Source organism: Balaenoptera musculus, chromosome 15, assembly GCF_009873245.2.
Source record: "Balaenoptera musculus isolate JJ_BM4_2016_0621 chromosome 15, mBalMus1.pri.v3, whole genome shotgun sequence".
NCBI classification, from domain to species: Eukaryota; Metazoa; Chordata; class Mammalia; order Artiodactyla; family Balaenopteridae; genus Balaenoptera; species Balaenoptera musculus.
Genome location: NC_045799.1, coordinates 84,131,671 through 84,159,568, shown reverse-complemented (window position 1 = coordinate 84,159,568; position 27,898 = coordinate 84,131,671). Strand labels below are relative to the sequence as shown.

The following is a 27,898-nucleotide window of genomic DNA, read 5'->3' as shown; positions in this document are numbered from 1 at the left end:
ACGCGTGCCCGCCCACGCCAGCCCCTCCGTGGCCGGAAGCGCCTCTGGCTGACCGGAAGTGCCTTGCCGCGGAGGCTGCCGGGAGTTGTAGTTCCACCCCAGTCCAGGGGCGCCTACGCAGTGCAGGGGTGTCCGAGTGTGATCTGCGCACTTCCGGACCCCAGGCTGGTCTTACGGCGTCCAGCACCTCGGACCTGGCCGGTTCTGAGGTCTCCGCGGCACCTCGGACTGGTGGTTCCCTCGGCTCCCGGCTGCAGGGAGGGCACGTGTGGCGGAATCCACGGCTGCATAGCCAGGCGGGCCGCTAGGAGGGGGGTGCTCTGTGCGGGGGGACCGGGGGGGTCCGGGTGGGCGGCTCCGTCTGACGTCTTCTGCGGAGGGTCAGGGTTTCTGTCTGGTGTGGGCTGGGGGCCACAGGCTGACTAGGTCTCACTGCTTCTCTGACCTCCCACAGCTCAGCCTCTTCCGAGCCCACCATCCACAGGGGGCTACCGCAGGGTACCCAGTGATAGCCTTGGCCTCAAGGAGCGGGGGACTAGCTCTCCCGCGAATGGTCACCGCTTTTTCCCGACGGTGGATTTGTTTCTGACCTTTGACCTGGAGCTTCTCTGCCCACCCAGGTCCCTGAACTCCACTCAGGCGTCCAGACCTCCTGTGGGTGAGGAGGGAACTGCTGAGGAAAGGCCCCCCTTCTCTCCGACCCTCCCTCACTCCTGCGGACCCTACATCCAGCCAAGGGTAGGCTCTGAGCTATGAGGGCAATTAAGGAAGTTTGTGAAACGATTGTTATTTCAGGGGTCTACAGTGTCAGTATTCATCTGACAAGCCTTTAGAGTGTCTGGGTCAGGCCCTCGGGAAGCACCGGGTCCCATCCGTGGCTGGGGTCCTATGGAGATGTCACTCCTGTGAACAGATGAGGGCCCTCAGGGTGTGGGTGCCCTGGTAGTTATCTCTACTGGATGAATGGACATCCTGGGAGGGAGGGAGGTTCCTACTGGGGGAGGCGGGGCTAAAGATCAGACTTAAATAGGGTCTGCGTAGGTGGAAGGGGGCAAAAGGGTATTCCAAGCGGAGGGAACCACATATGCAAAGGTAAGAGGCTTAAACCGAGGGGGTACGGCTGGATTCCGCGCTCTGGAGGAGCCTTGAGGTGGTGAGGGAGCAGATCAAGCTAGCTTAAGGGGTGTGGACTGGGTCCTGTTGGTGCCTGAAGTGTTTTAAGCAAGGCAGTGGCGCGGTTATACTTGTTTTTTGGTCGGAATGTATGAGCGGCTGAATAAGGTAGTGAGAGAAGAGTAGAGGCGTCGTATCTAAGATTTGTGAAGCCGTAGCAGCGCCGGGTCTCGGGAGTGAAGGTGGGGTAGTGTGAGCGCATCTGTTTGCAGACAGAGAAAGTTCAGTGTAGTCTGTTCTTTTAAGGCAGTTGGTGAAGAAAGAGAGCAACGTGAGGGTGGGAAGTGATGCAGAAATGATGGAGGATTTGTCTTTCTTTGATTCTTTTTTGTTCAAGTTGGCACAGATTTGAGCTGTGGGGAAAAACTGAAACCGGTACTATAGTTTTAAATCTTGATAAGGTCAAATGTATCAGGTTTTTCCATTATGCCTTGAACTTGGGTTTTATTGAAGGAGTTTCCCCTACTGCAATCCCTAGTTCTATATATATATATATTTTTTCTACTATTTATAATTAGTTATATTAGGAAATATCTCAAATGCAGCATGCAAAGTAGAAAAAGAAAGAAACCTTTGTGCTTATCATCTAGACTGAGCAAATGTTAAAGGTTTATTTGCTTCAAATTTTCTGAAGAACTAAAACCTCATAAATACTTGAAGGCTTTTTGCATCCTGCCTATTGCATTTTCCTTCTTCTCACTCAGAGGTAACTTCTGAAATTGCTATGTATCCTTTCATGTTTTTATTTACTTACAAATATGAATGTAGCCACAAACAATATATATGCTTGTGTTGTATATTCATCACTTTTGCCTATATTTCTTTTAGATTTTTTTCTTATTTATTTTTAGTGTATTGTCTAGATACAAATCCATTTTGCCTTGTGCACTTTGCAAAAATCTTGAATGGAATTTGATTGGACCTAATGTTTCTTTGATGGGTATATTTTTGAGTATGGATCCATTTCACTTAATGTTCTGTAGTTTATTTGGTTTTCTGTTGCTTTGTTAATTTGATTAATTTATATTTTTCTGGAAAGTTGTCCAATTTAATTTCAACTTAATGGCATTATTTATAATAGTCTCATAATTAAAAGAAAACTCCAGTATATCTGTAATTGTCTCCTTTTTCATGTCCAAAAATTGTTTCTTTTTTGCCTTTTCTTGTTTTCTTGATCAGTCCTGCCTGAAGTTAGTCTATTTCATTAGTTTAAAATACAAAACAACTATTTTATTAGTTGTCATAGATCCTTTCCAAGAATTGAATTTAGTTTTTTCTTTTTAATTTTTCATTTTGGGCACAATTTCAGAATTACAGAAAACTCATAATAGTAGAATGGTGCAAAGAATTTCTAAATACCTTTCATCTAAATTCCCCCAATACTAACATTTTACCACATTGGTACAGGGGGTTCCAGGAATTGGAAGGATTTCAGGGCCAGTTAAGGAAAAGATGTAAACATGAAGTGGTAGGAACACATACAAAGATTATTTACGCATGCATGAGGGAGAAAGGGGCCTCTTGCAGCATGAGCCCACCCAGAGGCTGGGGCCCAGGGGCCACTTCCCAGAAGAGAGGAGGACGAGGGAACCCCGGGGGTATCTCTGGGTCAGAGCCACTTGGGGTCTTTATAGCCACATGGTTTATAGCTATCAGAAACTGGGTGTGGTTTCACAGGGTGGGTAAAGCATGCAGCTTCTAAATGACTGAAAATGTGCTGATATTTGGACTGTGTTTAAAACATTCACATGTGTTGACATTTGAGTTTGGGGCTGCTAGTCTTTTGAGCTATTGGTCTCAGTCTGCTGTGAAGAAATAAACCACCCAGGGGCCATCTTCGGCTCATTGCTAATACAGTTAGCTTTATCCTGCTTTTCCTCCCCCCTCTATACATATATGTGTGTGTGTAAATACTTCAATGTGCATTTCCCAAAAACAATAGCATTCTGTCACACAACCACAGTATAATGATCAAAATCAGGAGATTAACGTCGATGCAATACCATTGTCTAACCCATGGATCTTAGTCAGATTTTACTAGCTGTCTCAATAATAATTTTTCTAGCTAAAGAAAATCCAGGATCATGCATTGCATTCCCCCCCACATCTCTTTAGTTTCCTTTACTCTGGAACAGTTTCCCAATCTTTCATTGTCTTTAATAACATTGATGTTATTGAAGAATACAGGACAGTTATTATAGAATGTTCCTCAATTTAGGTTTGTCTGGTGTTACATCATGATTAGATTCAGGTAATACATTTGTGGCAGGATTTTAAAAACAATCTGCTTAATAATTTCTTTTATTCTTTTAAAATTTCTTCTCATACTTGTCTTTTTTTTTTTTTTTTACGTCTTTTGAGTTTATTCTCTTTTTCTGTGCTAGCCTCCTGCATTGAATGTCATTAATTTCCAGTTTTAATTTAATGCCTATCTTAGGGCTATAATTTTCCTTTAAGTTGTGTTTGTATATCCACAATGTTTGGTATGTAGTATTTTTGTTATTCGTGTAATATTGTTGCATTCGTTTTATTTTCCATGATTTTTTTTTTTTTTTTTTTTTTTTTTTTTTTAATTTTTTTTTTTTTTTTTTTTTAAACTTTGGTTTATTTATTTATTTATTTTATGGCTGTGTTGGGTCTTCGTTTCTGTGCGAGGGCTTTCTCTAGTTGCGGCAAGTGGGGGCCATTCTTCATCGCAGTGCGCGCCTCTCATTATCGTGGCCTCTCTTGTTGCGGAGCACAGGCTCCAGACGCGCAGGCTCAGTAATTGTGGCTCACGGGCCCAGTTGCTCCGCGGCATGTGGGATCTTCCCAGACCAGGGCTCGAACCCGTATCCTCTGCATTGGCAGGCAGATTCTCAACCACTGCGCCACCAGGGAAGCCCTATTTTCTTTTTGGTTTAGAGAGTGGCATCTATGCAGTATTGATTTTTAAAAGATTTGTTGAGGTTTATGTTTTAGCTTGTCAATTTTATAACTATATCAGATGTACTTTAAAAAATGTATATTCTCTAACTATTGAGTTCATTCTTCTGTCTGATCCAATAGGTCAAGCTTTTAAATTGTTATTCACATCTTATATATTCTTACTATTTTTTTTGTATCTTAGATCTTCGTTTCTAAAAGTATATACTAAACTCTTTTTGCTGTGATTGACGATTTGTCAGTTTCTCCTTGTTGCGTCGCGTCAGCGTTCAAGTGCATTTGAGCTGCATATGCATCGTGTACATTTGCTGGGGACACGGACCTAAGATCTAGTTGACTTCTGGTCATTGCTTTGTCTCCTTCCAGTGGGTCGTTCTTTCTTGTTTTTTGTCTGTCTCCGAATTTTTAAAATGAATGCCGCGCATTGTGTGTGGGAGACTTCTGCTGGGCCGTTTCAGTGTGCGGAGCTGGGAGGGCAGGAGTTTGGTTGCGACAAGACTGGTCAGCAGTTGCGAGTTGCGCAAGGCTGGCATTTGTTGTCTCTATGGTTACCGTCGGCCTCGGCTGGCGTGGCTCTGTGCTTGGAGCCGGCTGGTTGCTGGTCCCCGCTCCTCGGCCGGCTTCCCCCCACCCCGCGCCCCTTGACTCTCCTCCTGCTGGCACTCCCGCCTGCTCCTCGGTACTGGCTGGCCTGCTGGAGGAGGGGCAGGGTGCTCTTTGTGTCTCAGTCTCAGGAGGGCCCTGGGGCCTTGGAGATGCTGCCCGTCCCCGCGAGGTTGGCGGCTCTAAAAGTCTGAGCCCAGGACCTATGTCTACCCCTCTCCCATGGGGATAGTGTGTGTTTGTTCGTTTGTTTCTTTTTCCTGCCACATGTGGTGGATCTTACCAGTGCTCTGGGAGCAACAGGGTTTTGCTAACCTTCCCCCAGCAACACAGGGCTTTTGTTCCTCAGGAGAGAAATTTCTGGAAGGATGGGGCTTCCCGCATTTCCAGCAATGGCAGCCACGCCCCTCCTGTAGGCCTTCACTACCCAGGGAGTCTCCACGTGGTCTCCAGCTCTGCCCTGTCTGTGTTCGTCCTCTATATCTGTATAACAAACAAATCACCACACATTTAGTGGTTTAAAGCAGCTCACAGCTCGGAGGCCAGAAGTCCCGGTGGGATGGCCACACTCTCTGCTCAGGTCTCCAAGGCCAAAATCAAGGCACTGGACGGGGCGGCCTCTTCTCCGGGGCTCCGAGGGAGAGTCCGCTCCAGGAGTTCGGGGTCAGGCGGAGTGAGTTTCTGGCGGTTTAGGTCGGAGGCCCCTGCGTCCCTGCCCGCTGTCGGCTGAGGGCCTGTCTCAGCATCTTCTCACACTCAACGTCTGTCTTCAAAGCCAGAGACGATGCACCGGCTCCTTCTTGGGTTTTCGCTCTTCCAGACTCCCCCTCTGCCCCCCATCCATTTCCAACTCAGAGGTAAAGTGTCCTGCTGATATTCTGACCTGAGTCTCACCATGTCGTCTATTTATTTTCAGGTTTTCTTAGTGTCTTTGCAAAGGCTTAGAATCGGACTGTAGCCAGGGCGGCTCTGTCCTGTCTGCATATTCAAGCTTCTTTCTACCCGCTTCTACCTGCAGAGTCTCGGAGGCCGGAGCTGAGCCTCCAGCTGACGGTAAGTCCTCAGCAGGAGAGCAGAGCTGTGGCGATCGGAATAGGTCCCAGTCCGCAAATCCCAGGCGTCCCAGAATAGAAACATTCTCGTAAGGAAGGTGACCCGGGGAGCAACCATCTCCTTGGCAAGAGGGGTCCCTCTCTCATCCCGCTCCGTAGCTTAGGGCTGAAGTTGGAGGCTCACAATCTGGGGCAGCCCCCCGAAAAGTGCCCCTACAACAGCCCAGGACCCGCTTGCAGGCAGAATTTGGGTGAGGTCATTGCCTTAGGGGATCATCTAGGACTTGATTTAGGGGAAGGTCTGGTAGGAGGAGAGGGGGGGGGTCTCCTTTAGGGTGTGAGAAGCATGAACTAGCAGGGAAGGGACCCCCATGGCTCTGAGGGTGACCCCCCAACCACCGATTTCTCTCCACTCATTCGCGTTTACTCTCATTCTCTGCTGTCCATCCAGCTAGATGTGTAGCTCCTGCCATCCCACTGTCACCTCCGCACCTGACTTCTGGTGACCTGTAACCCCACCCCCCCCTTCTAGTTGAGTCAAGGCTCAGACGTTGCTTTCTTAACCTAAGAGTATTTCGTTTTTCCTTCTCCTGTTAAAGACGAAAGAAAATGGGCGTGAGAGAGGTGTTCAGAGCCACCCAGCTTACTAGAGGCCGAGCCAGCACTAGCCCCCAGGGCTCCTGTCCGGAGGAGGCTGGGCGGGGCCCTCATCGCTAAGCCCCGCCCCTCCCCACCCTCCACCCCTTCAGACCTTCTCATGGATTTCCTCTCCTCCAGGGGCAGGACTCTGATAGGAGGTCATGGAGAGAGAACCCAGTAAGATGATATATGTATATTTTTATGCCATACTTAAGTATTAAACAATGAGCACGTTTACTGTTGAAAAAATTAGAAAATGTGAAAAACAAATCCTACCGTGTGAAGGTAACCATTGCTAACATTTTGCGTGTTTTCTATAGAATTTTTTTCTTTACATGTTTATGAATACCCATTCCATGACGACGAAGCAGGAAATGGAGTAGAGGGTCACAGACCACTGTTTTTGACCCACGCTGTTGGGCCCGCCTTCCTGTATTAGCTTCCTGGGGCCGCCATCACAAGTACCACAGACTGAGTGGCTTACACAACAGAAATTGAATCTCACACAGTTCAGGAGGCTGGAAGTCTGAGATCAGGGTGTGGGCAGGGTTGGTTCCTTCTGAGGCCATGAGGGAGGACCTGCTCCAGGCCTCTCCCCGAGCTTCTGGAGCTCTGCTGGCAATCCGTGGTTTCTGCTGCATCACCCTGACCTCTGTCTCCCTCTTCGCATGAACTTCTCGCTGTGTCTGTGTGTCCAAATTTCCCCTTTTCATAAGGACACAGCCATATTGCGTTAAGATCCACCCCAGTGACCTCATTTTAACTCGATCATCTGCAAAGACCCTCTTACTGAGTAAGGTCATGTTCTGAGGTCCTGGGGGCTAAAACTCCGACATAGCTTTTGGGGGAACACAATTCAACCCATTGTACTTCCCCTCCAGGATGCTATCTCAGGGAACCCCATAGCTGTTGGGTCACTTCAGGTTATAATAGAATAGGCCCCCCTCAGTTGCCAACTGTCTGTGAACATCTTACTCTCATGTCCAGTTTCCAGCTTCTCCCTCCCCCGTGTGGAGCCAGAGGTCTGGGACCTCCCCATGGGAAGGGCACGTGATCTGTTCTGTCTCTGCTCCTCAATTCTTCCTTCTCACTGGATTCCCTCCTTTCTCCTCCAGGGTCAGGGTATGAGGAGGGGAGAGTAGAAGAAAAAATAGCTCAAATTTTCCCCTGCTTGGTGTTATTTGTCGCTCTCACCTGCCTAGTGCTGGCTGCCCTCCACTCCGCAGGAGGCCACGTGATGGCCCTTTGTCGGGGTGCCCAGCCTGGGACACCAGCAGTGGCTCTCTGAAGACCTCCATGCTCTTGGCTCAGTGGTCCTGCCCCTCAGGACCGGCTCTCTTCACCCTGCCAGCAGCCTGCTTCATCAGCGTCCCTGCAGTAGGGCTCAAGCCCACTTAGCTTCCCCACCATCCACTTGGCTCCCCCGGGAACCCGCCCATCCTTGATCCAGCAAACGCAGGCCGTGCAGGTGACTTCCGCCCCTGCGCCCTCCCCTCCCCTGGCTGCCGTGGGGAGCCTCTGACTTCTGAATTCTTCAGCTGGAAAGCTGGCTCCTGTTTCTGGGTTCCTGCATGCCCTAAACATTCAAAGGAGCCCCCCTCTGGGGAGTTTCTGCAGCTGGACATACGCCAGCCTGGGGGTGTAGTTCTCCCTTTTTCCAGGCTCCCTCCAGAACCCATGAACAGTTTTCTTGGAGCACACCCCCCTCTTGGCTTGCAAGGGGAGCAATCCCCAACTAGGACAGGAGGCAAGCCCCACGGTACACTCCCTCAATAGACAGCTCTCCTTCGATAATTTCCCTCCCCCAAAGGAAGGAATCTGTTAGGGTGTGTCTGGAAGCTCCTCCTTAGAATTTGGGGTGTTTGGGATTTAGCTAAAATTTCCAGGCACGTGGGAAAAAATCCCATCCATTCTCCTGTTACGCATCTGTGAATCATATGCTATGTATCCTGCTTTTTTCACTTGCTGGTATTGTTGGAAGATCATTCCATGTCAAATATTTATAATATTTTAAGTTGATTCATAGCTTGGCATGCTTTAATTGTATCATAATTTATTAACCAATCTCTTATTTTTAAGCACTTAGGTAGCCTCCAATTTTTAAAAAAAGACACCCTCAGAATTCTTTATGGAGTTTCTGTAATTCTAGAGTTTTAGTGTCTCTGCAGAATTCTTGGATCAAACTCCAGTGTGTCTCTATCCTGAGTAGGAACTTACCTAGGACCAACCTCGTGTCTATTCAGGAGAGATAGGTGTGGGGTCCAGTTGATGCTTCCAGCCACAGTAAATTTGCTCCTGAACCTTCGTGTTCCTGTTCCCTGGGAAAATGAGGAAAGGAGGAGGAGGGCTCAGGAGAAGTCATCAGATCTTGTCCCATATTTGGTAAGTGGCAGAGCCAGACCGGGACCACTTCCTGGGCAGAGATCAGCACAGTTCAGCCCAGAACAGGTCTTAATAATAAAATTTACTGTCGAGAAACTACAGCTACGAGAGGAGAAGCAAACAAAACTTAGCAGGATCCACGGATAGAACTGAGCGCTCCAGGTTAATCGACCTCCAGTTGCCTTAGCTAAGTGCCACTGAATGGACTCCGCCTTCTAGAACCCATTTTTATATTTTCCTGTGAATTTCCTCAACCCCAGGGGCAGGAATGGTGATAGAAGCTTTGAGTTAGAAGATTAGTAGGCTACAGATATTTTTAAAATGATCATTTTAAAGGCATGATCATATATGAAATGCCCATTTGTCATAGAAGAGCTTAGAAAATTCATCTAAGTACAAAGAAAAAAATGTAAAATCGGGCATTATCCAACTATGCAAAGCTAACTACTACTTGCATTTTGTCTTACATCATTTCAGAGACTATTCTGTGTGAGAGTGTGTGTGTGTGTGTGTGTGTGTGTGTGTGTGTGTGTGTGTGTGTGTGATCAAATAGTTTTCAACCACCTTTTTCAGTTGCCAGTATACGATCAATAAATTGTCTTCTATGGTTTTATTTTTATTAGCTACATGATGTTTATTTCCCTTTGGTTGTGGTATATTCATTTAACTCATCCTCTATAGTTGGATATTTAGTTATTTCTGTTTTTTCAGAGTTTTACCAGATTGTAATAAATATCTTGGCCGCTAAATCTTTGCCCGAACTCATGACTGTTTCTTCAGAATAAATTTCTATTAATTAAATTTCTTGGTAGTGGCAGGGGAGGGTAGTAAATTGCACACTGATTACTGCAACACAGGGATGTGTATTCATTAAATAGAAAAATAATTCAGGTTCAAGCCTCAAAGTTGGGTCCCCATCACATTCCAAGGTGAGGGCTTTGCTCTGATAAACGGGGTTCTTGGGAGGAGCCCCCATGCCACCCCGTGCCTGGGGTGTTAGAGCAGTTGATTCTGAGGCTGGAGGCAAGCTTGGCCTCTCATGTCCTCTTCTCCCCCCACCCCAATCTCTGCCTCCACAGGTGTCTGCTTTTCCCAGACCAGCAAGGAAGGACCATGTGCCAGGTGAGTGTGGCATTTCTTTCAACTGCGCTTTTTGTTTTACCATGGATTTCAGGATGCTTGTAAGAATTAATCCAATCAAACACAATGCAAACAGAAATCAGGATCCGTGAAAATAGGAAGAGAGTGGACGATCAAGGCCATGGGAAAGGCAGGGTGGGGGCAGTACAGAGGCTGTTGGGGTTTATTAGCTGCCCTCTAAATTTATGCCTGACATGCCTGGCACTTTAAAAAGACAGATTCCATCCCATATATGACTTGTGTTGTCTGGGACAAGCATATCACCTTCTCAGGGGAAATAAAGCTTTTTAGGATATTTAGACATTTATGTGATGGGTCTCCATACGTGAGATATAGCAGGCAGATTCCTCAATAATAGCAACATTCAAATAAACACAACAGCAGATCTCCTGTGACTTTTTTTTTTCCAGTATAAAGAGTGGATATTGTGCCAGTGCAGAAATCTGTGATTACAGTTGTTGGAGGAATCCAAACACTTAGGTCTGCATAAACAGCTGTATTACGGTTCACACTGACCTAGATAAACACTGCATGATCTAGAGGAACGAGTGAGTGGTATGTTCTTCAAACTGCTGTTCATAATAATTTTTGACACAGATGGAGCTTAAACAGCTCAAAGCTTCCGTCTTTGGCAGGGGCAGGAGGGAAGATTGTGCGAGCTCGCCTGCCTCCTTCTCTCTCCGTGACTTAGACCTTACCCATTGCCCTTGACCTCCCTTGCGTCCTTTCTCACTGGTGGTCATTATCTTTCTTCAGACATCATAATATCATTGTGTTCTGTCAGCCGGTCATTCTCAAATGCCTCTGTTCCTAAAGGGCCTCCCTCTTTACCCTGGGCTCTAGGGTTGCATGAACGTGAAGTGCACTGGTCAGAATCCTGGAAGTTACAAGAGCCCGAAACCCAGCTAGAGCTAGTTGAGGACAAAGACAAAAATCTAGGCAGCACCCCAAACTGGGAAGAGCAGGCATGCAGCTGGGACTGGGAGAGTTCCGCCCAGGGACCCAGATCTCACCAGGTGTCTCTCTTGTTCCCTTGTCCCTGTTTCTGTGACTCCTTTTCTCATGCCGACTTCATCCGTATGGCCGGAAATAGGGTGGCCATCAGCTCTCACATCTCACATTGACAAGTTCTGCCACAGAATGGGACCAAGTCTCCTTTCATAGGGCCAGTTTGAAAGATCTTTGGGAAAGATTGGGATTGGTCCAGCTTAGTTCAAGGGCTGAGGGGCTGGGTCTGCAGAGGGGCGCTCCCAGGAGCACCATATGCTTGGCGTGGGGAGGAGGGAGGATGTTAGTCCCAGAGGAAGATGAGACCTGGTGGATAAACATTGCAGCTGTCCACTCCAGGAAGGCAAGCATTCACAGGGTGTTGGTTTTGAGCTCAGGGACCTGTCTTTTTTGCTGCAGAATGCTCTATCTACAGGTGCTTTTTTTAAAATTTTTTAATTGAAGTATAGTTGACTTACAGTGTTGTGTTAGTTTCAGGTGTAGGGACCTGTCTTGATGGGAGTGTCTGTGCTTAATAAAGCTAGGACTGTCTGGATATCTGATACCAGGAACATCTGGGGACAGGACCAATCTGAGAGGTTGAAAACCAGGTGGTGACTCCACAGCCTTCTCAGAGGAGAGAGCTGACTGCAACATGAGGCTGTCAGACCTGTATGTGAAGCTGGAGGTTTCATTTGGTGTCTTCTGGGGGAAACTATTGTTTTGTAGGAAACCAGGTCTCACTGGGAGCTTCTCCCTGTTATGGCTATGCATGATAAAGATAATGACAATAAAACTTATAAAACTATCTGTTGAGCACTTATGTGCCGGTCTCTGTGTTTTTCGTATATTGTTTCATGAATAAACCCGTGAGATAGATATTACCATTAACTCCTTCCCTCATTTTACAGATGAACAAACTGAGGCTAGAGATGTTAAAATCCATTAGGCGATGGAGTTGGGATCTGAATGCAGGCAGACAGACAGACATAGAACTGGGCCCTTAATGATTAAACTGTAGTTTTATCTACCAATAGCAAATTCCCAGCAAAGGAATCCAGTAGTATTGATGTGTTCTAGACATGCATTGTCCATCACGGTAGCCACTAGCCACAGGTAGATACTGAGCATCCAAAGTGTGGTTAATGTGACTGTGGTTCTGAATTTTTAAATTACATTTCAATTTAAAAACTGAATCAGAGTAAATATTTTTTCCGGAAACACAACTTTGTTTTGATAGGACTACATTTCACCAAAGTGAAATTGAAAATAGTGTCTGAATTGAGATGTACCTTAAGTGGAAAATACACACCAGGTTTTGAAGATGTGATATGATTAAAAAAGAATGAAAACTATATCAGTGATTTTAAAATAATTATGATATGTTGGAATTATATTTTGGATAGATTAGTTTAAAGAGAGATTAAAATTTTTTTTTTTTTTAGTTTAAAAGTGACTACTAGAAATTTTTATTTTTTTAAACCACTTTGAGGTATGATTGACATTCAATCTGTACATATTTAATGTACACAATTTGATGAGTTTACAGATAAGTGTACACCCATGAAACCATCACCACGGTTAAGGCCATAAACTTATCCATTGCCTCCAAAAATTCCCCTCCCCCCACCTTTATAACTTTTTTCTTTTGAGGTAGGAGCATTTAACATAAGATCTATCCTCTTAGCAAATTTTTAGGTATACAATACAGTATTGTTAAACACAGGTATGATGCTGCACAGTAGATCTCCAGAAGTTTCTCATCTTCCATATCTGAAACTTTGAATCCTTTGACCTACCTCCCAATTTCCCCCTCCTCCCAGCCCCTGGTAACCACCATACTACTCTTTAATTCTATGAATTTGACTATTTTGGATTCCTCATAAGAGTGAGATCATTGCGATATTTGTCCTTCTTTGTCCAGCTTATTTCACTTAGCATAATGTCCTTCAGGTCCATTTATGTTGTCACAAATGGTGGGATTTTCTTTCTCATGGCTGAATAATATTTCATTGTATATATATACCACATTTTCTTTATCCATTCACCCACTGATGGATACTTGCGCTGTTTCCATCTCTTGGTTATTGTGAATAATGCTGCAGTGAAATGGGAATGTAGACATCTCTTTGATACCCTGCACTAAGATAACATCATCTGCAAACAGAGATACATTTATTTCCTCATTTCTGATGTGGATGCCTGTTATTTCTTTATCTTGCCTAATTGCTCTGGCTGGACTTCCAGTACTGTGTTGAATAGGAGAGGCAAGAGTGGGCATCCTTGCCCTGTTCCAGAACTTAGAGGGAAAGCTTTCAGCTTTTCACCATTGAGTATGGTGTTAGCTATGGGCTTTTCTAAATGGCCTTTATTGTGTTGAGGTAAGTTCCTTCTATACCTAATTTGTTGAGAGTTTTTATCATAAAAGGGTGTTGAATTTTGTCAAATGCTTTTTATGCATCTGTTGAGATGATTATGTGATTTTTATCCTTCATTCTGTTAATGTAGTGAATCACAGTGATCGGTTTTCATATGTTGAACCATCCTTGCATCCCAGGGATAAATCCTACTTGGTCATGGTTTATGATTCTTTTAATGTGCTGTTGAATTTGATGTGTTAGTCTTTTGTTGAGGATTTCTGCATCTGTGTTTATCAGGGATATTGGCCTGAGGTTTCTTGTGGTGTCTTGGTCTGGTTTTGGTATCAGGGTGATGCTGGCCTCATAGAATGAGTTTGGAAGGATTCCCTCTTCTGTTTTTTGGAAGAGTTTAAGAAAGATTGGTACTAATTCTTCTTTGAATTTTTGGTAGAATTCACTCATAAAGTTCCTGGGCTTTTCTTTGTTGACAGTTTGACAGTTTTTTTGTTACTTCTTCATTCTCTTATTTGTTACTGGTCTGCTCAGGCTTTCTATTCTTGATTCAGTATTAGTAGGTTGTATTTTTTTTAGAAATGTATCCATTTCTTCTAGGTTGTCCAATTTGTTGGTGTATAATTGTTTATCATAGTCCTTATGATCCTTTTTATTTCTGTGGCATGAGTTGTAATGTCTCCTCTTTCATTTCTGATTTTATATATTCCAGTCTTCTCTTTTTTTCCCCTTAGTCTAGCTAAGGGTTTCTCAATTTTATCTTTTCAAAAAACCCTGCTGATTTGGGCTTAGTTTGTTCTTTTTCTAAAGGTGCAAAGTTAGGTTGTTTATTTGGTATCTTATTTTTAAAAGTAGGTGTTTATTGCTATAAACTTGCCTCTTAGTACTGCTTTTGCTACGTCTCCTAAGTTTTGGTTTGGTATGTTTTCATTTTCGTTTGTCTTGAGATATTTTCTAATTTCCTTTTTGATTTCTTCTTTGACCCAATGGTGTTTAAGAGTGTGGTTATTTAATTTCCATGTATTTAAAATTTTCCCCATTTTCATTACTATTATTGATTTCTAGCTTTGTGAATAATTTCAGTCTTCTTAAATTTGTTAAGATTTGCTTTTATGTCCTAACATATGATCTATCCTGGAGAATGTTCTGTGTGCTCTTGAGAAGAATGAGTATTATGCTGCTGTTGCGTAGAATGTTCTGTATATATCTTTTAGGGCTATTTGATCTATAGTGTTGTTCAGTTCTGCTCTTTCCTTGTTGGATTTCTGTTTGGATAAGAATGGAGTATTTAAGTCTGCTACTATTATTGTATTGCTGTCTATTTCTCTCTTCTGATTTGTCCATGTTGCTTCACATATTTAGGTGCTTTGATGGTCTGTGCATATATAATTGTTACATCTTCCTGTTGAATGGACCCTTTTATAATTATATGACTTTCTTTGTCTCTTGTGATAGTTTTTGACTTAAAGTCTATTTTGTGTGATGTAAGTATAGCCAGGCCTGCTTTCTTTTGATTACCATCTGCATGGACTATCTTTCTCCATCCCTTCACCCAATATGTGCCCTTATATCTAAAGTGAGTCTCTTGTGGACAGAAAATTGTTGGGTCTTGCTTTTTTATCCATTTGGCCACAGTATGTGTTTTAATTTGAGGAGTTTAGTTCACTTATATTTAAACTAATTATTGATAGGTAAGGACTTACTATTGCCATTTTGCTAATTGTTTTCTGTTTTGTAGTTCTCTTGTTCATCTCTTCCTCTCTTTGTTGTGGTTTGAGGATAGTTTTGTTAGTGATATACTTTGATTTTTTTCTCTTTATTTTTGTGTACCTACTGTAGATTTTGTTGTGGTTACCATGAGGCTTGCATTGAATATTTAATAGTGTTAACAGTCTATTTTAACCTGATAACAACTTAACTTCAATCGCATACAGAAACTCTACACTTTACTCCCCCCTCCACTTTGTTATGACAGATTTTACTTCCTTTTATATTGTTTCCATTAACAAATCTGAGATAATTATTCTTATACTTTTGCCTTTTAACTTCTAAACCAATATTTAAAATGATTTACACACTAACATTTTATATATATATATATATATATATATATATATATTTATTTATATATATATATATATGTTTATATATATATATTATACTCAGTATAAATTAAAATTGTAATTTTGGTCCTTAATTCATTCAGAGAGAGAGAAGAGGAGGGTGAAAGGGAAGGGGAGCCAAGCCCTGTTCTGTGTACGTGGAATCCTTTCTCTGCTTTCCTGTTGTTGCCACCTTAATTTTGACCATATCACATGTTGATGATTATAATTGTACCCGAACTTTATTTTTTTTATTATTATTTTTTTGGCTGCACCATGTGACTTGCAGGATCTTAGTTCCCCAACCCGTGCCCCCTGCTGTGGAAACACAGACTCCTAACCACTGGGCTGCCAGGGAATTCCCTATAATTGTACCCGAATTTTATTCATTCTCTCCCTCCCAGTGATTCCCGCCTCAGTGATGCAGTGATCTTCCACATCAGTTTGTCTTTGGTAGCTCCCCTTCTTAAATACTGTGATGGAGTCCCCATTGCATGTATGAAAAACCCTTTGTTTGTCCTATGATCTGACCTCTCTCTCTCACACACACACACACTCACACACACACACACACACACACACACACACACACACATCCCCCTTATACTCTATACTGTCATTCCCGACTGTCATATATTTGCAGTTCCTACCAGATTTTCCTTGCCTTTGCTCAGGCCATGCCTCTTGATAGGAATATCCTTCCAACATCAGAACACAATTTATTTTTCATGATTCTGCTCACATGTGACCTCCAATGAACCTTAACTTGACATCAGGATGTTGACTTTGACTGCTGTCTTCTTTGTGTCTGTTCTGTACTTAAATGTACTTCCATCATAGCCTTCAGTGTATTGTTACCACACAGCAGTCTCTTACATTCATCTCACTCCACCAGACTACAAATGCCCTAGAACAGAAGCAATGTGGCATTGAGCTTTCAACCTCAAGCACCATGCAGAACACCAGTGACATACCTGGTCTTCCGTAGATGCTTGTTCACTGAATGGATGGATGGATGGATGAATGGATGAACAGAGATCCAGAAGTGAGATATTTTCTAATGATCTTTTTTTTTCTCTCCCACAAAATGTCGTACAAAGTTAGGGGCATGCTAAGCTTCCTATATAACTTAACATGGGGAAACCTGACCTCCGAAGGTGGTAAGATCCATCTCCTCTACACCTTTGCCATAATACTCTGTGCTGAGCACTCTAGATTAATCAGGAGTGTGCTGTTCCAGGGGTCGTTATCATTCAGAGACGTGGCTGTGGGCTTCACCCGTAAGGAGTGGCAGCAGCTGGACCCTACACAGAGGACCCTGTACCGGGATGTGATGCTGGAGAACTACAGCCACCTGGTCTCCGTGGGTGAGGAAGGCTTCCTGTTTCCCCCCTGCCCGCCGCTTATGTCTGAGCTCCTTTCTTTTCTCAGTTACGTAAGACCCTGTTAAGTGCTAAAAATATTTGGCCTTGGGTTTCAACCATCAGTAAGTCTTGTTCTCATCTCACCTGGATTATTTGTGAATTTTCCTCCCAAGTGAAATAGCTATTCTTTGGCTGAGATGTAAATGTTCATTAGGCAGCCTGAGCCTTCTGCTTCCTTGGATGGCCCAGGTGGCTCAGCATAAATCTTGTAACTATTTCTTATGAACAGGCTGTCAGGTCACCAAACCAGCTGTGATCTCCAGGTTGGAGCAGGGGCAAGAACCGTGGATGAAGGAGGAAGAGATCCTCAGATGGAGCTTTCCAGGTGAGAGAGAACCAGGCTGGAGGGGGACAATGGACATGAGATTCCAGGAGGTCACAAAGCAGAACCTCAGATTTTTTTTGTTTCACACATCTGTGTTAAAAGCCTTGGATCTTTGCAAGCAGCTATGGACATCTGACCCAAGACCTTGAAATGCCCAAATGATTCCTGCTACCTGCATACCTCACACATCACTGCATGGTTACTCTCCTTTCCCTGGATTTTAGAGAAAGACATATTCTTTTAAAGTTTATCCATTCATTCTATTCCGCTGCCCCCTTCTAAGACCTTGCTTTCTCAGTCTTTCTCTAGAATCTTCAGGCTTACGCTTGTCCCCATGGTTATAAAACAGGCTTTCTCATGCTTTCAGGGGTTCATAGATTTGTCCTATTTTAAAATAACTGTTATTTTGTGCCACTCATTTTTATTTTAGTTGTCTTTTCTTTCAATGCCTTAAAAACTTATTTTCTACCTTTTATATGACTTTAAATTCATCTTCTTTCAAGACCATGTAACATGTCCCCATTTTCTCTGATACGTTATAACTGAAGCTTTTCCCCCATCTCAGTGTGATCCCACGGGGAGCTGAGCCTTTGTTTTACTCATCTTTATTTCTGCAGGACACACATAGTATATATTGACTAACCCCCCCTACTGTCTAGGACAAGGATCCTTTATCAAGCATTTGTTCAGGGCAGTTGTTATTAATCAGGGGTGTACACCAGACTCACTGGGGGAGCTTTAAAAATGCCCCCTGGCTGGGTCCCAACCCAGAAAATCCTGCTGGGGAAGATCAGTAGGCATTGATTTTGTCTCTTAGGAATTCAGCACTGGGGCTCAGGGAACATAAATATTTCTAAACACAGGAGTTCCATGGTTCCACTGGGTATTAGTGCCCAAGGTGAAATAGCGGGGTATTTGTGGCTTAAAATGTAAGTAAAGAAAAAGCAAATAAAGATCTAAGCATAGGATGAAGAATCCAACAGTTAAGATTCTCCAAGTAGATTCCACAGTGCTGTGGAAACCAACTTGCCCAAGGAATGTCAGTATGGGTTTAGTGGAGGGGCTGATCTGCAGGCATATGGGAAGGGGACACGTAGGGTTGTGTTGTCGGCCAGATTTGGTTTTAAGGAACCAAATGAAGAAAACGGTCATCTGAGCAATCAGAGCACAACAGGGAATCTTCCCGGGGCAAGGATGGCTTGCATTCGGGTCTACGGTACTTATCTTGTGTCCATATACTGGACATCGTAAAGACCACGTAGATCCATGTGAGAATAAATCGCTGCAGAATGGACCTCTGACTCTAGGAGAATTCCTTTAACAGTTAAAGAACTTGATGCTTTGAGAAAATTGATTTGATATACAGAATGGAGGGGAAGTTAAGGTGGGAAGGGCACAGGAAGTGCAGGTGAGAGAAAAGCCTATTTGCAACCTAGGAATAAAGTGAGGGGAACTCACACTTCGTTCAGCCCGAGTCCTTTGCTCATATTTCCTAAACACCCTTCTCCCTAGAGTCCCCTGAAAACTCTGGTCTGTCTTTAGTCTTCGTTCATAATTCCTAAATACGCTTATCTCCTGATGGGACCTCCTTATTATGTCTTCCCCTTACCTAGGGATGCTAGAGCTAGTACCGGCCTGTGATGGCCAATGGTGGCAGAATCCTCTGGCTCTGCATTCTGTAATGTCATCTTGAAATTGGTCACATTGGGGAATGCTTTCACCATGGAGATTGGTAATTGGTACAGATCGGGGTTTCTTTTCCTCTTGGTGACCTGGTTCATCAGCACATCAATGCCTTGAGTCCACTATCCTCTAGTTTTTCTCTTGTGTGTGTTTTTCACCTTCTTCCCAATTTAATGTGTGGACTCGATAATAGCAGAGCTTACATATATTCACCGTCAGGGTTTTATCTGTTTCCATTTCTCATTTTTTTTTCTTTTCAGAAGCCAAGGGAGTAGGATTATGATTATGATTATTTAATCTGGGCAATCAGGTTTGAAACCACAAAGTGAATCCTCCTTCCAAACATTTCTGAAATAGTTTAGTTCTACGACGTGATCCTGGAAAGATAACACGTTTGTGTCCTTATTTATTATTTCCCTAGAAGTTTTGCAAGTTGATACCCAAGTAGACAGACAACGGGAACACCAAGACAAACTTTTGAAGCAAGTTGCACTCCTAGACAAGAAAAAATTGACCCCAGAAGGGCACAACGAATGTAACACAGTTGAAAAAAACACCTGTCCGAACACAAACGTTGTTTCTTCAGGACAACAGATCCCTAAGTGCGAGTCGTGTGGAGCAGCCTTGCCGGGTAATGCAGGCGTTACTCCTAACGCGTACCTTGCAAGAAGGAGATTTGAATATGATGCACAGGGGAACTTATTTCTCTATTCTAAGCTGGAAACTCCACATTCTGGGGCACACCCACGTGAATGTAACCAATGTAGAAATGCTTTAAGCCGTGACCAATCCCTTAATGCTGATCAGAGAACCGACAGTAACGAGAAACCCCACAAATGTACCAAATGTGGGAAAGGCTTCTCCCATAAATCAGAACTCATCACCCATCAGAGAGTCCACAGGGATGAGAAGTCCTCTGGATGCAACGACCAGGGGGATGGCCTGAGGGAGGAGAAGGTTTGCCTCAGCAAAAAACGTCCGGGAAATCACACAGACGAGAAACCCGGTGGAAACGGCAAATGTGGTAAAAAGCTCTCCCCAGAAACAAGCCTCTCCATACCCGAGGCCATTCTGGCTGGAGAGAAGCCTTATAAGTGTTCAGACTGTGAGAAAATCTTCTCCCACAAGTCACGTCTCATTGAACACCACAGATCCCACACAGGAGAGAAACCCTACGGCTGCGAAGAATGTGGGAAATCTTTCTCCCGGAAGTCATGCCTCATTATCCACTACAGAATCCACACAGGAGAGAAGCCCTATGGCTGCAGCCAGTGTGGGAAAGCCTTCTTCCAGAAGTCACACCTCATCCTTCACCAGAGGACTCACACCGGAGAGAAACCCTACGAGTGCAGCGAATGTGGGAAGGCTTTCTCCCAAAACTCCTGCCTCATCATACACAAGAGAACCCATATGGGCAAGAAGCCCTATGAATGCTCTGACTGTGGGAAAACGTTCTCCCAGAAGGCGAACCTCATCAGACACCACAGAATTCACACCAGGGAGAAACTGTACGGATAAAGTGACAGAGAAGGTTTTCATCAGGAATTCCCAACACATCTAGTAATGAAAACCCTGTGGATTTTGTGAACGTGGAAAATCCTTCAGCAAGAAGTCCAATGCCACTGTGGGCCGACCTTTCTACCAATTTGGAGAACTAGGAAATGCTTATTCTCTTAAAACTAAGGATAGAAGGCTAATGATGCTCTAGAGGGATCTATTTTTATAGGATAAACTTAACTATGAAGTGTATCTGTGTCTACATTAACTGTGGCTATTGAGCTCTAAGTGAATAATTTAAACCATTAAGACAACAGATTGAATAAGCCACAGAACAATCCCAGGGGTATGTGGGGACTATGTTCCTGGAGATGCTACATAAACAGAATTTTATTTTACTTATTTTTGAACTGCATTTGTAGTTGAACATAATTGTGAACTTGTAGACACAGATACCATAATATGTAGGATGACATCTATCAAGAGTTCCCACACTAAATTACACCCTTTTGTCTTTAATGTACGTTATAACTGGGATTTACTACTCAACCGGAAGTCCATACACCGTACCACATACCATTTGGTTTTTTGTTTGCCGGCAGGTATTACAGAGCCCCCCTGGATCTGGAAACCAGCAATTTCATGACATCCCCTGATCTCTCTCCATCAACTAGTTTATAAGTCATGTTAAATGAGTAAGGTTGGGACTCCCTTTTCTGGCAGTATAGTGGACCACCTAAAGTGAAAAACGTTCCACTGTAAACCACTTGAAATGATGGACAATAACAGGTAACATTCTTTTAAATGCATAATTCAGCTTGCAAGAAAATCAGTGAGGTTTCCAGGTGCCAGTTCCAGAGGGAACTGAAAAGTGTGTGAGTTGATGCTGTAAGCTGCCCTGTAGGTTTGTTTACCCAGAAGCTTGGGTGTTAAAAGCTATAGGCAGAAGGCTTGGCACTGAAATACCTCATAAATTGAGAAATTTCAAAAGCCTGTACATACAGGGAAAGGATGGACCAGAGAAAAACCTGCTCATTTGCTCAGGAAGCTTGCCTGTCTCTCCCTGGGCTCTAGTAGCGAAGGAATTTACCCTGATGATTCACAAGCCGTGACCTGCACCTCTTATGAGTTAGAATTGTGAATTTGCCCTATTCATATCCCGGTTGAAAAACTGAATAATTAACATAGAAATTTGTCCTGGTCTTTGAAACAACTTTACAGAAGCAAACACAAACTATTCTTGGAGGAAGACACCCTCAACCTGTGTTTCTCAGGGTTCTGACATACAAACCCAAGATGAGTTCATAATCCAGAATAATAAAATGTGAAGAACGTCAACAGACATTTTAACAAAATAAAAACCTCAAGCCTTTTAAGGTGATAGAAAAATCTGAAATTCTGTAAAAATGACTGTCTTGAAAAATGATGAAAAACAAAAAATCAAAACTGCATGAAAGCAAAGACACAAAGAAAGATAACTGGCTTATTTGGAAAAAGAACCACATAGGGTGTCTAGAAATGAAAAATATAGTCACTGAAATTTAAAACTCAATGTTAAAATATTCTACATGTCAAACAGTAGATTATACTCAGCTGAAGAAAATGGGAACAGGAAGGCAGAGCTATAAGCCAATTCACAGAATTCAGTATATAGAGAGGTGGAAAATGTGAAAGAATGGGGGAAGAGACATAAAAATGAGAAGAGCAGGGACTTCCCTGGCATCCAGCGGTTAAGACTCCAAGCTTCCACTGCAGGGGGCACGGGTTCGATCCCTGGTCAGGGAACTAAGATCCCGCACGCTGCAAAGCACAGCCAAAAAAAAAACCCCAGAAAAAAAACAAACAAAAAAAAGAGAGAGAGAGAGAGAGAGAGAAGAGCAAACAGGAGCTCCTGAAAGACAAAATGAAAAAACGGAAGAAAAGTAAATATTCAAAGATATATTGGCTCAGATTTAACAAAAGATGTGCATTAACATGCATATGTGTGTGCAATATATATGTATATATATATGCGTATATAGACATGCAATATATGCCTAGCTGAATCACTAAAAATAAGTTCACATCTAGATGTACTCGATGTATATCCATCCAGAGTTTAGCCCGTCAGAGTTTAGCTAAGCTGCTCTCTAGTATTGCTGCCTCGTCATCCATCGTGTTTGGTCAGATGGCTGCAGGGACCTTAAGCTGACACTAGCCCCTTGTGCAAGGACATGCCCTATAGCAGCCGCTCGGCCACAAGCAGATGTAAGTCCCTGGTGTGACTGCCCCGCAGCCCTTGTGATCAGTAGCTCACCTGCCTCCCAGTGCCTGTAAGCTTTACGCGCCCCTTAGCCAGGACCCCCGTGAGCTTACCAAAATCCTGCTCTTTGGGTTTGGATTGACCGATCTGGTCCTAACCTAGAAACCCCAGAGCACTCCCCCCGTGGACCCTAATAAAGGGATGTGTGCCAAGTCCAGTCCCTGTCTGCACTCCGCCTTGACCTCCCCTGGGGCCCCTCCAGGCATGCTGTGTGTTTGGTCCAGGCCCTGTGAGTAATAAACTTGCCTGTTTCGACTTCTCCGTGGTCTGTTGCTGAACCCACTCATCGTCCTGCACCCTGTGCTCCACTTAACAAGTGTTAATTTCACGAAGTCTTCACAGATGGGGACAGGATGGTAGAGTCTTGCAATTGGCTGGTGGAGAAAGGCCTTTGGCTGGCCAACGGGCTGTGGAAGTTGCCACCCCGCGGAGGGTGAACTCCCCCAGTGGGTGTTAGACTTTGGGTGTATTTCCCCACTCCAGGCACAGACCCAGCTGCCGACTGTTAGGAGACTTGGCCACGGTTTCCGAAAGGTCCTGTCGGGGCAGGTGAGGGCTGAGATGCACCCTGCCACGAGCACGCAGCCACCACCGACTCACCAAAGCGCTGGTTCTAGGCTCCGAGGTCCCAGCTCCGGTGATCCTGCTGCCTCTGCGCTGGTGGGGGTGAGCCGGATCCTAGTGAGGCTGACTGGGACACCCTGAGGGGAAGCAGCCGCCTATGAGTCCGGCTGCCTGGGATTCCACTGCAGACCTTTATGGTAACATCCCCAAGGCCAAGTCAGTTGTCAGGGTGGCAGGTAATAGAGAATTAGAAGGTGAAACTTGAAACTGTATTGCATCTTCGAAAGTTGCTGAGTGAGTGAATCTTGAAAGTTCTCATCACAAGAAAATAAAATTTGGCAATTACATGAAGTGATGTTCACTACAGTCATCACGGTGATCATTTTGCAATGTACACAAATCGCAAATCATTGTGTTGTACACCTGAAACCAATATGATGTTATGTGTCAATTATCTCTCAATAAATAAATAAATTGAAACTTGAAACTTGATGCGTCTCAAGACTCAAAATATTTGGAAAGACTCTGTACAGTAGGAGGGAGAGAAAAGGGGCTAGTCAGCCGTTGAAAGTGTCTAAACCTGGCCCGGAGCTGCTACTCCCCACCACGGAATTTGGCCGAAGACCCAAAATGCCACGCCATGCGGGATTTTAGTTCCCCGACCAGGGATCGAACCCGTGCCCTCTGCAGTGGAAGCGTGGAGTCCTAACCACTGCCAGGGAATTCCCTGCATAACCTTTTAAAAGAACCTGGGGATGGAGGGCCACCATCAGCAGATGCAGGCTGGGCCTCTACCCTGACTTACCTCAACGCCAAAGCAGCTGCAGCCACCTGTGCTCAGCAACCTGACAGCTCCCACCAAGGCTCCCCACCAGGTGGTCAAATGCAAAGGTTTCTTTGGTTGTGGTCATCACTCTCAATCATGTACAGTGTGGATAACAGGATTGCTGGTGGCCCTCAGGCCTCACCCGGTCTCAGGAGATGCGCTGGAACAAATCAACCACAGATACCAGGCCTGTTAGACTGCCAGCCCTAAGTGTCTCTTGAGTGAGGACTTCCTCATAGCTGTAGGATTTGGGGAGGAATTGACGGGGGGCTTCCTGTGTGCTTCAGGGCACCGGCCTCAGGGAGAAGCAGAAGGTAAGAACGAAGACGGCACGGACAGATGGACAGAGACCCCCTTTCACGAGATTTCTTTTTTTTTTTTTGTCTCTTCCTCCTGTCTTTCTTTTTAAAATTGAAGTATAGTTGGTTTACAATGTTGTGTTAGTTTCATGTGTATAGCAAAGTGATTCAGTTATACTTACGAATCTATCCTTTTTCAGATTCTTTTCCCTTATAGGTTATTATAAAATATTGAGTATAGGGACTTCCCTGGTGGTGCAGTGGTTAAGAGTCCGCCTGTCAATGCAGGGGACACGGGTTCAAGCTCTGGACCGGGAAGATCCCACGTGCCGCGGAGCAACTAAGCCCGCATACCTAGAGAAAGACCGCGCGCAGCAACGAAGACACAACGCAGCCAAAAATAAATTTAAAAAAAATTGAAAATAGTTCCTTGTGCTATACAGTAGGTCCTTGTTGGGTGCCTATTTTATATATAGTAGTGTGTATCTGTTAATCCCAAACTCCTAATTTATCCCTCCCTCGCTTTCCCCATTGGTAACCCTAAGTTTGTTTTCTGTAATCTAGAGATTATCATACTAAGTGAAGTAAGCCAGACAGAGAAAGACAAATACCATATGATATCGCTTATATGTGGAATCTAAAAAAATAATGCAAATGAACTTATCTGCAAAACAGAAACAGACTCACGAGATTTCTGAGGCAGCTGATAGTCATTCTGGTGTCCCACGTTGCCTGCACAGATCAATTCTCCCCAGTCTTCGAATCAGTTTTCGTAGACGTGCGATTTCTCCAGCCGGGAGGTTAGGTAGGCAGTATTTACCGGCACGGATCCTGGCTCTAAGAATTCTAGTTCCTGACCGATCCTTCAGGAGGCATTTTTAGGAAAAGTTCCCTCTCACGGAATCTGGGAACCTGGCCTTGGGGGTACAAGCAGAGCTATCAAGTTTTCCGAATGCAGTTTATTATGTCAAGACACAAACGCCTTGCTTCTAAGGCTCCCTGCATTGGAAAGTTGGGTCCAAGCTGCCCAGCTGGGGTTTTCACAGCCAGCTCTGATGCTCTAAGACCCCAAAGAGGAGTCAGTCTTAGAGATTCTTGTCCTTGGCAGGACTCGAGAGCTGTGTCCCCGCCCTACAGCCAGTGTGTGCAACCCCAAAAGAACTCAGAGCTTGTCTATGGCTTATTCCTCCAACAAACATTTATTAAGAACTGCCAGGGTCATGGATCTTAAAATGTAAGAACAGGATCTGCAATCTGGCTTTATGGGGCCCACAGCCTAATTGTGAGTGGGGAAGTGGGGGAGTGGGGGAGTGGGTAGGTGATTGGGAAGTGAAGCAGATGCTAAAATTACATTTTAGAGTGACAACTGTTGTAACAGAGGAGGAAGGAAAGGGTGCCGTTTCAGTCCATTCGGGCTACTACAACAGAATACCATAGAGCTGCAGGCTTATAAACAACAGAAATGTATCTCTCACAGTTCTGGAGGCTGGAAGTCCAAGATCAAGGTGCCGGCAGCTTCAGTGTGGTGACAAGTTGCTTCCGCGTTCGTAGACAGCTGCTTTCTTGTTGGGTCCTCACAGGACAGAAGGGGCAAGGGAGCTCTTCCGGGCCTCTTTCATAAGGGCACTAATTCCATTCAGGAGGGCTCCACCTTCATGACCTAATCACTTCTAGAGACCCCACCCCCTAATAACAAACTAATAATGGGGATTAGATTTCAACATGTGAATTTGGGTGGGGACACCTTCAGTCTACAGCAGGTACAGTATCTAGACTGATCACTGAATAATACAAGGGATTTTCATAAGTGGAAACAGAGTGTACCAGGGGCAAAAAGCAGCATGAGTGAAGGCATGATGATTTGAAGGCTTGTCTTTGTGAATAGCTGGAACCAGCCACAGTTCATTTCACGTACAACAAACTACACGGATCTTAAGGATGCATCTCCGTGAAGTTTTGCACATACATACACCCATGTAACCACCACCCAAGTCAAGATATAGAACGTTTCCAGTACCCAGGCAACCTCCCTGTACCCTCTGCCAATTCAAACCCTTCCCCCAGTTAACCACTATGATGACATCAACCGCCACAGACGAGTTTGTCATTGGCCTTTATTTCAATGGAAGCATCCAGAAGTGTTCTCTGTGTCTTGCTTCTTACACTCAGTATTACATCTGGGTGGTCCTTATTTTTTTGCCAGTAGCAGTAGTTCATTCTTTTTCATTGCTGTGTAGTATTCCATTGCATGAATATGCCACAAGCTGTTTGTATCTATTCTATGTTCATGAACGTTTGGATAATTTCCAGTTTTTGTCTATTATAAACAGTGCTGCCATAGACCCCTTACTCACTCCTCTTCAAAAAAGTCTGTGTGGCTACGATTCAGAGTGGTGGTTCTCAACCAGGGGTGATTCTGTCCCCAGGGGATGTTTCGCAATGTCTAGTGACACTTTTGATCATCACAACTTGGATGGGGGAGCGGTGTGTGCTACTGGCATCTCCTGGGTGGAGACAAGGGGTGCAGCTAAGCACCCTACAATGCACAGGACAATACCCCCCCCCCACCATAGAGAACTCTCCAGCTCAAAATGTCAATAGAGGAACTTCCCTGTGGTCCAGTGGTTAAGACTTCACCTTCCAGTGCAGGGGGTGTGGGTTCGATCCCTGGTCGGGGAGCTAAGATCCCACATAGCTCACGGCCAAAAAACCAAAAACATAAAACAGAAGCAATACTGTAACAAATTCAATAAAGACTTTAAAAATGGTCCACATCAAAAAAAAAAAAAAAAGTCAATAGAAGCAAAGAACCAGGCTGGAGCCTGATTTTGGAGTCCTTGTCTGCTGCACCCAGGTTGTGTCCAGTAGGCTTCGGGGAGTCACAGAAGGTTCTGGAATGTGAGGTTTCCATCCGGGGGTGGTGGAGAGATTTCAGAACAGACTCCACCTGGCATCCAGCATTCGGTGACGTCAGCCTGGTGGACGGCGCCTGGTGTCCTGGGGCCGACCACCCGCTGCAGTGCCCCCTGCACGTCCCAGTTCTGCAGCATGTAGATGGCTGGGTAGAGCAGGGGCGTGAGGTTGATGTAGATGAATGAGACCAGGCTGTCCTCCTCCAGGGAGTGGCTGCTCAGGGGCCTGGTGTACATGGCCGTGGCGCAGCCGTCGTGGAGCATGGCCAGGCCACCGTGAGATGGGACGCCACCGTGTTGAAGGCCTTGCGGCGGCCCGCGGCCCCAGCAACCCCCCAGGATGACCAGCAGCACCCTGGCGTAGGAGAGGGGATCAGCCCAGAGGCAGCACCGGCAGCAGCAGGCAGGCCGCCAGCAGGACGCGCTCCTGCAGGTCCCGGTTCCCAGAGGCCAACACCAACACGGCCGGGAGGTCGCAGAAGACGTGGTGGACTAAGCCCCCATGGCGGAAGGGCAGCTGGAAGATGGCTGTGGTGAGGCCCAAGGCCAGGAGAGAGCCCCCGACGCAGCAGGCGGCGAGAAGGCACCAGCAGAGCCCCGCAGTTGTGAGCCGAGGGCGGCCCAGGGCCATGGTCACCAGCAGCAGGCAGCCGGACCCACAGAGGCCCATCTGGGCGGCCCCCAGGCGGCA

At 44.9% G+C, this 27,898-nt stretch overlaps 1 protein-coding gene across 10 annotated transcripts; it reads left to right on the top strand.

Moving 5' to 3' along the window:
- The first annotated feature begins 370 nt into the window (after positions 1–370).
- LOC118881300 (zinc finger protein 300-like) lies at positions 371–21,712 on the top strand. Of its 10 annotated transcripts, none has more exons than XM_036826064.1 (7): positions 371–738; positions 5,720–5,754; positions 6,353–6,569; positions 9,854–9,896; positions 16,616–16,742; positions 17,029–17,124; positions 19,229–21,712. In XM_036826064.1, exons 3-7 carry the CDS (start codon positions 6,511–6,513, stop codon positions 20,323–20,325), a joined length of 1,422 nt encoding a protein of 473 aa, XP_036681959.1. In that variant the 5' UTR covers positions 371–738; positions 5,720–5,754; positions 6,353–6,510; the 3' UTR covers positions 20,326–21,712. The 10 variants fall into 10 exon arrangements, with proteins under 10 accessions (XP_036681959.1, XP_036681960.1, XP_036681958.1 ...); XM_036826065.1 differs by lacking the exon at positions 6,353–6,569 and adding an exon at positions 8,636–8,774 and having other exon boundaries at positions 5,618–5,754; XM_036826063.1 differs by having other exon boundaries at positions 5,618–5,754.
- The last annotated feature ends 6,186 nt before the right edge of the window (positions 21,713–27,898 follow it).